The 11,256-nt window shown below is 34.7% G+C and overlaps 1 protein-coding gene across 1 annotated transcript; it reads left to right on the top strand.

The window, feature by feature from the left end:
* Positions 1 to 3,035: 3,035 nt before the first annotated feature.
* On the top strand, positions 3,036 to 7,683 carry LOC107817814 (uncharacterized). Its single transcript, XM_016643691.2, has 5 exons — positions 3,036 to 3,364; positions 4,901 to 4,965; positions 5,065 to 5,125; positions 5,521 to 5,667; positions 7,413 to 7,683. The coding sequence occupies exons 1-5, from the start codon at positions 3,121 to 3,123 to the stop codon at positions 7,523 to 7,525; spliced, it is 630 nt and encodes a 209-aa protein (XP_016499177.1). The 5' UTR covers positions 3,036 to 3,120; the 3' UTR covers positions 7,526 to 7,683.
* Positions 7,684 to 11,256: the final 3,573 nt, after the last annotated feature.

The raw sequence follows: 11,256 nt of genomic DNA, 5'->3' as shown, positions 1-11,256 counted from the left end.
TATATATATATATATATATATATATATAAAAAAAAATTGATATAAAGTTTTGATTTGTATATATTTTACTATGTTGTTTGTAATTAATTCAAATTCAAATTAGACTTTTCTTTTATATTTAAATTCAAATTCAAAAATAATAAATAAAGCATAATTTAATTTTTTTGAAATTCAAATTAAAAAAAATTAATTATTACCTAACCTAACTAACTTTGTCCTAAAATTGTCAAGTGGCTTTTTATTATGTTTTCACTTAGCTTACTGTGGTGTCTTTGCATCTCCTATTATATATCCTTAGTTCCTGCGAGGTAGGCATGGGCATTTCCCTTGCATTTCGCTCTATCACACTGATCTCCCTCATGATTTATAACATTACCGGCACCTCCCTTATTTTTTATAACACTAATCCTTAGCAGATCTAGTTTGGTTTATAATGTTATGTGTTGGTTGATTTGAGTGGTTAAATAACAATTTATTTTTGCTTATTCATTTTATGACTCTTTTTTTAAAATTTAAAATAAAGCATATTAGGAAGGGCAATTTAGTCCATCACAATATTTTATATTAAAAAATAAATATATTTAAAGAATTATTACAAAGAAATCAAAATAAGAGATATAAGAGTAATATCGTAAATCACGAGGGAAGTCAATATGATGGAGGAAAACGCGAGGGAAGGACTCTGAAATTAACTCTAAAAGAATTAGCTCAGCAGAAATGTGATTAATAGCATCATAAACAAAACTATCAAACTCGAAATGCACACAAAAGAAAGATGTCATGAGTTATTTAAAAAGAACACTTTTTATTATGCGGGAGAAATGCTATTAAAGAACCTTCTATGAACTTTTTTCTTATAAAATTTCTACTTAGTTTGCTTTTGTCTCCAAATGTTTTCATGCTTTCCTATACCATGATTTGATAAAGTACACTATTAGTATAAAAGTTTTTCATACGGTTAGTGCATATAAATTAAATCTTTAAAATAATATTAATTTATTAAAAAGATTGACATAAATGGTCTCACGAGGGCTGGTCTTAGCCGAATGTCTCCAAAATTAGCGATATATAAAAAAATTCCTCGGACCGGCATAGAGTTTTTCAGGGGTTTCTCTGTTGGAATTTTAAGCTTGTGTAGCTTAAAGAGGGTGAATGAGAAATTGAGGGGAAAATGAAATATTTGAGTTTTCCTCCTTGACAAAGGGACATTGTCCCATATTGGAGGAAGAAAAGGCTTTTGATGGGTATATATATAATTGCTCTTTTTCTAGCTCTTAAAGAGTTAAGAAGAAGGCAAGCCTCGCGCCGTCGTCGTCGTCGCTCGCTCGGCTTCGGTCAAAGATTGATTGATTAATCTTTTTGGACAAACTTCCTTTCAATTATTTAATTAACGAAAAATTCAATCCGGAATAACCCATGACCCGCGATCCGGTCCGGTCAGGCCCGTTTTCTTTTCCGGATTATTTTGAATCGATTTTCCCGCAATATTTCAAACAACCCTGTTCCAACAGCCATGGCTGTTTCTGAAACGTTGCAAACCTTTTCAGAAAACAATGCCAGCAACTCTATAAATAGAGTTTGAATCCCAGAATCTTTCCTTACAAAATTTTCTGAGCTTCTTCTTCTTTTTCTTCTTCTTCTTCTCCTTCTTCTTCTGCACAAAAAATCCAGTGTGTTTTACAGCCTTCGAGTGGCTCGCTGTTTACCGGCGTTTGGTACCAATCACTCCGGTGAGTTAAATCGTTCTATCCTGGGAGGATATATTCCAGTACCTCGGGTACTTAAGGAAAATAATTTTCTTAAGGACACATTGTGTATTCAGTGGGCTCGATTTATTCCTATACTGTTTTTTCAAAATTTATTTCGTTAAACAAGTATTACTAACTTTCTTTTTTGTTTATATATTTCAGAAAGTTTAATTATTTATTACAGCAATACAGATTTAATAACATTCTCTACCGAATTAAGTTGTTCATCGAAGTTATCTGATTGTCATACTTTTTCTCTTCAGAATTCCTATATCTTATTGGTAGAGTTGATGTTATATTCACTCTACATATTTGTTAAGTTGTTCATCGAAGTCTACCCGATTGTCATACTTTTTCTCTTCAGAGTTTCTCTACCAAATTGGTAGAGTTGATGCTATATTCATTCTATATATTTGTTAAGTTGTTCATCTAAATCTATCCGATTGACATACTTTTTGTGAGTTGTTTTAACAAAGTATTCTTCGAATTTGCAACTAATTTCGATTAAACCACCACAAATCTGCTCCAAATGATCTCAAATATGAAACAAAGCTCCCAAATACTAACGCAAGCAATCCCTAATCACCAATTAGTCAAATAATACCAAATCAAAAAGACTCATTTATCTTCTTCAACACTTTCTAAAGTCTAATAATGGAGGTTTGAGTTTTTTTTTTTTTTTTTTTTTTTTTACGTAAATCACCAAAATCTGTGTTAAACTAAAAATTTAAGTACAACTTATCAACATCCAAAATAATTTAATCAATAATCGGTCATTAACTTCTATTTTCGCTACCAAACAAGAATTTCAACTTTCAAAGATTAAATAACTATAGTGTTCAAGTCAAAAGCATAGATATTTTGTTAAGACCAGTCAAAACGGGGATATTCTACCACGACCAATCCCTTTGGGTGACAGGCTGTGCAAATTTTTATCCACCCATTTTCAAATACTTTAAGTTAAAACTTTTCATTTTACCCTCAGAAGTTTTTATAGCTTTAAAAAAATATATGGTACTACAAGTTTCTAACAGTTTTAAAAGTTATAGCATATTTATGAACACAATTTTCAAAAACTCTTTCATATCTTTAGAATTTCATGGCGACTTAAAATTATGTTACATAAATTGAAATTGAGAGAGTAGTAAAACTTTAAATTATACCGATTATATAAAAGATAAATCCAAAAAATAAAGTAGTATTACTTGACACTTTGGAACCCAAGAATTTTGTTATCCAAAATATTTGTGACAGCATTTCATATAAGCCAAATCCTCAACCACATTTTTGCTCTAAAGCAATTTTATCCACAGGTCATATATAACTCATAAAATAGTGAACCAAAAACCAAGAAAATCCATAAAAGAAAAAGATGGAATTAACTACAACTTCACAGTCTCTTTCCTATGCTAATCTTCCAAAACTACCATCTCTGTTCCCATCTAGAGTTAATGTTTGTTCTTCCAATTCCATTAATATTCTTGGATTTAATTGCATACCCAGAAAGCTAAAATGCAATGCAAGAAAACAACTGAGACAATTTGGAGCTATCCATGCTTCTGTGGCGGAGAGCAATTCAACTAATGTTTCTGTTACATGGCTTCTTGAATTTATAGGTATGTGGTAGTAGTTTTTTTTTTTTGGGAAGGATAGTCTTGGAGTAACGGTAAAGTTCTCTGCGTGACATATAGGTATATAGGTCATCCTGCACGAACGAGGAATATTTTGTGCACCGGGCTAGCTATAGAAGTTTATGATCATGAGCTAGTGCTGAATTTAGAATGGGAAACAATTAAGGGGATCAAATTTGCAAGAACTATAAAAAAAAGGCAACCCGGTGGACAAAGGATCCTGCATTCATTAGCGAAGGGCCGCACTCCAAGAGAATGCGACGTAGGCAACCTACTCTGATTTCATGGCTCGAACCCCTAACATATTGCAAGAACTAATACTTGAATAAAGAAAAGGGAAAATAATAAACCCCAATAGAGAAAAAAAAGTTAGGTGATTTTTTCTTATATGCCTAAATTTTGGTGGACAGAATTATTCATACCTATGCTTGTAAGAAGTAGCAAGTATCCGAAGAAATGATGTGCATAAGCCGGTCCGACACTACCATTATAAAGTAAAATAAGGAAAACTTTAGAGACCAAACTCTTACACTTTTTAAATTAAGAATTTAACTTATATACACTGATAGTGCATTGCTTTTTACGCTGTGAGTGCATGTTATAGCTGGTCATTTTCTTTATTCTCCATATTGATATTTACAAGTAGGCTTATTATAGAGAATTATATGTCGTTGTAGGTCATTTTAACATGATGGTGCAAAAAATTATACGGGAGCGCATACAAGTTAAACTCTTTAATTAAAGGGTAAATATGCTCAGTTAAAAAATATGTAGGGATCAAACCAAGGTAACAACTCGAGAGACTAAAATCACTATTTTCCCTTGTAGTTTGTTGTTTCCTTTGTCCTTGACTTCATCATTGTGAACCACATCAGAGGCGGACGCACATTGAACGAAGCAGTATCACGCGACACCGCCTCGTCGGAAAATTTTACTAAACATAAGTATTATTACTGTGGGAAATAATAACAAGAGAAAATGTCACCACTTAGACACAGATCATCGTCTAGTACGCTGGTTAAGTGCCTTATTTTGTTGTAAGAGGCCGTAGATTCGAACCTCAAGTAGAAAATATTTTTGGCATATATTTGAGAGAGCCTCTTGTTAAAAACTATAGGTAAGTAGAATTGGACTCAGAACCTCTTCTAACTTAAGACTCAACAAAATCAATGCACTAACGCCATTTCTTATGTAGAAATGTGATAATTAAAGTTATTTATTCTTCGTTCTTCTATAAATATCGATGGCGCTTATAAAAAATCTTGCGTACGCCCCTGAACCACATGTTGTATGTACTGTTCCTAGTTGATGCTTTAAAGCAAGGACCTGAATTTGTGTTACTTGCTTTCTTCTTTCATAATGAATTGTGTTATAAGCTGCAGAGTATAGTAATCTCTAGATATGGTTAACGACAACAGGAGCTTTAAGCATTTTTTGTGATCTTATCATCTATTCATGTACCCTTTAGTTTAGAACTTTTGATTTACTATCAATTTTTGAATACATCAATGCTGGAAAAAGGTGATGGAGACGCAAGACACATCGGTTCTCCAACTGCAAAGCCAGGCTCTCTTGAAATACCTTCTGTAAGTATTATGATGTACAATTCTTTTTGCGACATTGGATTCACCATTTAACGTACGTGTGCCATGTATGTTAATTGCAAATTCTGCAACATGGTTTAGGGTGCAGTTACTGTCGGACGTCTTGCTGAGAAGGCAGATATGGTCATTCCGGTGCCTACAGGTAATGAAAGCAGTTTTCCGAAATAATTTTACTTATAGAAATTGACCGTGTAAGTAATGTTTACTCTATGTAATTTAACCTGTTGAAAAGGGTTGCCGACCTACTTTTCAAGTAACTAGTTCCACTTATTATTAATTACCTTTAGTTATCTTTTTAGATGAGTTGATGATATAATTGTTTCGACATTGTTAATTTATAGAAGTTAAACTCAACTGAAATGCTTCGTCTTTCCTCTTTTTGAGTAGTTTAAGGGAAGGATTTTACTTACATACACTGACAGTGTAAGCAAGTTTTGCATTGTCGATGTAATATAAACTTAGTCAAGGTATAAAGTTGGTTTGCCAAAAAAAAAAGTTTTAGTTTCTGCAGCTGAATATCTGTTAATGTACAAACAGTATCTGCTGTACATGCTCTGCTACAAAGCATGGAAGAGTATCTCGTAGTTACAGATTTAGACAGCACGAATGGCACGTTCATCGGAGAGAAGAGGCTCAGACCTGGTGTGGCTGCTGCTGCATCACCTGGAAGTCTCTTGACATTTGGTAAAGCTTCAGTCCTAATTTTACTTTCTGTATCTTATTTTCCTTTGCTGAGGATCTATCGGAAACAGTCTCTTTGCCGTTCTAGGGTAGGGGTAAGGTTGTGCACATCCTACCCTCCCCAGACCCTACTTGTAGGAATACATTGGTGGTTGTTGTATCCTGCTTTCCTTCCCCTTTAAACCGTTGTTATAATTTCGTCCGTGTATAATTAAATCAGGGAATATGGTTAATTAGTCCAGAGTCCACAAGATTGACCCGCCTTAATTAGGTTTGTATAGTCCGCTTTGGTCCAGCCAGTGTTGTGAAGAGCGTGAAGCGAGGAAAAGCGACAACCCTCTTTTCTCTTAAAGCGAGAAGCGAGAAGCGAGAAGCGAAGCGCTCGCTTTTTTGAAGCGAAGCGGAATTTAAAAAAAAAATTAAAATAAATACTGCATAGACAACATTCAATACTTCAATGTAAAAACTAAAGAGTAGCATCAATTAAAGCACAAAATGAGCATCCTATTCTTCGACAAGATTGTCAAATTCTTGTATTCTACTATCATTATTATATTGCTCGTCATCTTCTTCAACTTCTTCTTCATCAACTAATAAGAACTAAAAATAAAGGATATAAAAATAAGAGGAAGGGCAGTACACCATTCCAGTAAAAAAATGGGCAGCATTTCAAACGAAAAAACAGTGCAAGAAAATGAAGAAGAAGAAGAAGAAGAGGAGAAGAATGAGAAAGAAGAACTGAAGGGAAAAAAAAAATTCGCCAGCATTTCGCTGCTATTTGGACGCTAAACAATGAAATCACATACCTGGAAAGTGTAGAAAACTTGAACCCTAATCGCCTCTTTCTTTCTCTGTTGTTGCTGGTCGATATGTTTTAAAAAAGAACATCCTTTTTAATTAAATAGGTGGGCAGCCATTTAAAACAGAGAAGCGCACACTTCTTACGCATCGCTTCGCATCCTCGCTTCTCGCTTTTTAGTGGGAAGCGAGCGCTTTTGAATACATGCTACGCTTCAGATAGCAGAAGCGCTCGATGGATCACCTCGCTTCGCTTCTTGCTTTAAGCGAGGAAGTGACCGCTTTTCACAACACTGGGTCCGACGGATCTCATTGATTTGTTCGCTGGGCTATGCCGCATCGACATACTCTGTGAACTTGTGCTCTGTCTTATATAACACTTCACTTTTCTCTCACTTTCTCATGTCGAATTTGTTCAAAGCGTCATACGCACCTCTTTTTCGGAAGCTTGTCATGTTAGAAGCCTGTAAATCCTTCTCTTTTATCTGCCCTCCATCATGACCGACATTAGACCACGTGAGCTTGTTGAAAGGAGAACATATGTCAATGGCCAATCTCTTGTGTGGATATGGAGTATGTATGTAGCATTAACCAAATGGAATATTTGATGCACCCTCGTCTTTGATGATATGAGAAACATTAGAAATCCATTATATAAGTAAAAAGGGAAGAAAAAGGACAAAAGGAAAAAAAGAATTTTGAGACTATCTAGGGGAAGTTGGGATATCATAAGTTAAGTAACTTACATTATAAAGAACTTTTACGCGATCAGTGTATTTAACGTATTGTAGCAAGTTACTTTCCTTATTTTTCTAGGTTACTAATTTTATTTATTACGAACTGTTACTTGTAATTATCTTTTAGGTGACTTGATTGTTTAAAAATTCTTTTATACTGTCAGTGTATAAAAGTTAAACTCGTGTATCAAATGTGTCGACTTTCTCATTTAGGGGACACCAATTTGGCGATATTCCGGGTAGCAAAGCTTGAGAAGATGGAAACTCCATCTGAACCAGAAAAAGCTGAAGCTAATACAGAGGAAGAGGAGCCAAGTAGCAGCTAAAAGTTCAGAGTTGTTATTATCTGCAATAATTTTGTATACAGAGGAAATTTATATATGTGCTTCTATTGAACTTGTGTTGTCCATTTTCTTCTTGACTTGAGGTTATCCCTTTGTTTTCCTTTCCCACCAATTTTTATATTAGCCTTGAGTTTTGTTTCTTTATCTTTTCTACTAGAAGACATCTATATAATGTGCCTTTTCTATGCTCACTTTTACCCAAAAAATGACAGGGAAAAATCATATAAAAAGGAAAATAGTTGGATAATTCTCCAGACAGTTTTATATATAAAAGGCTAACTACAAAAACTTTACTAAAAGGTTTAGATCTAAAAACTTATGGTTTCTCTCTTCTATATTCCAATTGATACCTTTTACTTTCCTAGTTTCACTTTATTTGTGATCAATATTTAACCAAACACAAAACCAAATTTAGTGGGGCAATATGAGTAACATACACCAGGTGGAAAACCACAAGAAAAAAACTTAAACGCGAGGAATGATGAGATAATATTGCACAAGAAGGTCAAGTTGTTATTATCTTTTATTCATCTTTTCTTACAAGAATGGCCAAGTTGAAACCAATATAAGATCTATATGTCTAAGGATTTCAAAAAATGGACTAATCATGTGTATACGGGTGAAACCGAGCCCGTGGGACGCCTCGGTTTCCGATGAAGTGAACAGAGCAAGAAACGTAAAGGCAAGGATCCCTTTGATCCGGGGTCCGGGCAAAACACCCGCCCTCGGGAGTATCGGGGTCATGACCCCCAGTTCCGGTTCGAACCCTAAAAGCCTCAGAGAGCATGACCAGAGAACCGGTGATTAGTTAAACAGAAGAGTTTTACCTTTTATGGAATTGTACTTAGAGTAAAACTCTCATACTGTATAAAGGGGGTCTGATTATTCATTAGGGACATTGTAAGACGCACATCAAATCAATATACTCTTATTTTCTCTGTTATTCAAAGTTCTCATTTTTGTTCATTAAATCATCAGTAACGTGAGCCCCGGTTCGAAGGCAGGCATTCCATTAAGCTGTTACTAAGTCCGAGATCACTCCTCTTCATTGGTTAAACAATTTATCACGTCATTTATCTGTTTAATCTAACACAATTTATTGTTTGTTTTAAAATCACGTAAAAATTTAATTGTTATTCGTTTTTCAGGGTAAACATCATGCTAAATCGAACGCTTGTTGTGCTCAATATTAAAAAGGAAATGTAGAAGAAACGTGTAAATTTATTTCTGTTCTGAAACTTCTTTTTATGGCTCTAATTCGTATACATTAAATACAAACCCAGAAGTTGCCCGTTTTGTGTTTTCATCGGTTATCTCAGTGGCGGAGCGACATTGAACCAAGGCTTGGCAGATGAAAATTATATTATATTACTAGATAATTTTTTATATTTTATGTATATATATTATACGTTGACTCCCTTCGACTTTTCGATGTAACTAATTATTTATTTTTTGATACCCCTTGATGAAAATTCTGGCTCCGCCACTGGATTATCTAACCATTGCTTTCATTCACTTCATTTTTCTAACCAGTATGTTGACCTTTGAAGTTCTCGCCAATTTGGTTTCGGTTGAAAAACTTATAAATCTTATTAAAAGACGCATGTCATATACTCACTCCGTCCAAGTTTACTTGCCCACAATACTAAAAATATATAGTGATTATAGCAGGTTCTTGCAGCATGCTGGTCTGATGGAGATGAAAGCAGTAGGAAGAACATTTACATGGACAAATAACCATGTGTATAGTATACAGTCAAACCTCTCTGTAACAACCTCGTTTGTTCCGAATATGTTTGGATGTTACAGCGAAATGTTGTTATAGAAAACATATATTATAACATGAAAATTGGTTACGGAAAAGCTTGGCTTTTATAGTGAAGTGTTGTTATATAAGTATGTTGTTATAGAGATGTGTAACTGTAGTAGGATTGAAATTGAAGAAATTGAAGAAAAAAAGCCTTATTAGCCTGGGAAAAGATTTGTATGCCTAAAGTTGCAGGTGGGATGAATCTCCTGAACATACACCTGTGGAATAAAGCAGCATTGTGCAAATTGCTCTGGACGTTAAGTAAAAAGAAAGATATCCTTTAGGTAAAGTGGATTCATATGTATTATGGGAAAGGGGAGTCAATGTGGGATAAAATACCTAAACAAGCCTGTTGGATGATACAGAAGGTATTCAAAGCTAAACTATACATTGAAGATTTATAGAAAAGAGCATTGAATGACTAAAGAAGGTCTCCTTTCATGTGATTCTTTCTCCACCAAGAAGATTTATCTACAATTGCTTGGCTAGTACACAAAAGTTGCATGGAGAAGACTCATCTGTAATAATCCAGGTTATCTTAAATGGCTATTCATTGTGAATTTAGTGGCACATGGCAGATTATACACGGGGGCGAATGTAGTGTTGAACCGACGGGTTCAATTGAACCCATAACTTTCGACGCGGAGTAGAAATTTATATGTAAAAATTCATTAAAATTACAAAAATAGTAGATATGAACCCATAACTTTAAAAATATAATGGTTTTCAATGCTAAAAATCTTGAAAGTTGAACCCATAAGATTTAAATCTTGGATCCGCCTCTGATTATACACAAGAGACAGATTAGCTTAGTAGGGGATGGTGGTTGATCAGAGTTGCCCTCTATGTAGGGTAGAACAGGAAAGTATTGATCATTTATTTTCAAATGTATTGTTTCTGCATATATATGGGATAAGTTACTACAATGGCAGGAGGTTACAAGGAAGGCTATCAACTGGACTGATGAATTGGACTGGTTTGACAGGCACTACAAAGGGAAGAATTCAGGTGCTACTATCTACAGGTTGACCATGGCAGCAACTGTCTAGTTTGTTTGGCGAGAAAGAAACCTGGTGGTATTTCAGAACAAGAGCAGAACAACTAGTACAATTATTAAATTGATAATCCAAGAAAACTTAAGCATGTGCAAGAAGTTTTTTTTTTTTATATAGAATTTCCCAGGCTTCCTGGGGGGTATTTATTTCCAAAAGATAGGAGGGGGATGTGAGCCTTACCTCCAAGGATTACAACACACTGATATACATCCAACAGAGGTTGTTACATTAGTTTGCGCCTCTATTAAAGTACAAGACATTTACTACTTAGCTAACAAAAAAATTTCCTTTGTCATACTTAAGCCTAACAGTAGGCATCAGGTGTTTGTCAAGCACAAAAGAACCTTTAGTTCCTTTTGGGAGTTGTTGGAAAGAAAGGTATACTTTGGCTTCAGAGTTAGTAGTCGCCAATTTTGCTAAAGAGTCTGCTACTTCATTTGCCTCCCTGAAGCAATGCACAGGGGTAATATTGGCCTGGTTCATTATATGTGAAGTATCTTTTATGATCTTCTTCAACCTATAGTTGTTGGTATCACCCTCCTTCAGCATATTCATCACCAGCATTGAGTCCAATTTAATTGTGAAGTCTGAGAACCCATTTTGTACACACCAATTAATGTCAAACATAGCAGCTTGAGCCTCTGACATGTTATTGTTGCTGCATCTTGAAGGAATTGAGAAGGCCATAATGAGATCTCCTTGGTCGTTTCTCACCACTCCTTCCAATCCCGCTTTTCCATTACAATGAATAAAGCTTCCATCGGTATTTACTTTAATGACTCCATGTTTAGGTTTATTCCAGCATACTGAGATAGCCTTAGGAATAGGTTGAAGTTTCATCATGTTGT

This window comes from Nicotiana tabacum, chromosome 19 (genome assembly GCF_000715075.1).
Source record: "Nicotiana tabacum cultivar K326 chromosome 19, ASM71507v2, whole genome shotgun sequence".
In the NCBI taxonomy this organism is placed as follows: Eukaryota; Viridiplantae; Streptophyta; class Magnoliopsida; order Solanales; family Solanaceae; genus Nicotiana; species Nicotiana tabacum.
Note: the sequence above shows the minus strand (reverse complement) of the source record. Positions and strands in the feature narration are given on the sequence as shown.

Bases quoted from the DNA above. Each gene is read 5' to 3' on its own strand.
- LOC107817814 (XM_016643691.2), top strand. From the start codon at position 3,121: ATGGAATTAACTACAACTTCACAGTCTCTTTCCTATGCTAATCTTCCA. The intron at 4,966-5,064 runs GTAAGTATTATG...AACATGGTTTAG, and splicing joins GCTCTCTTGAAATACCTTCT to GGTGCAGTTACTGTCGGACG. The intron at 5,668-7,412 runs GTAAAGCTTCAG...TTTCTCATTTAG, and splicing joins TGGAAGTCTCTTGACATTTG to GGGACACCAATTTGGCGATA.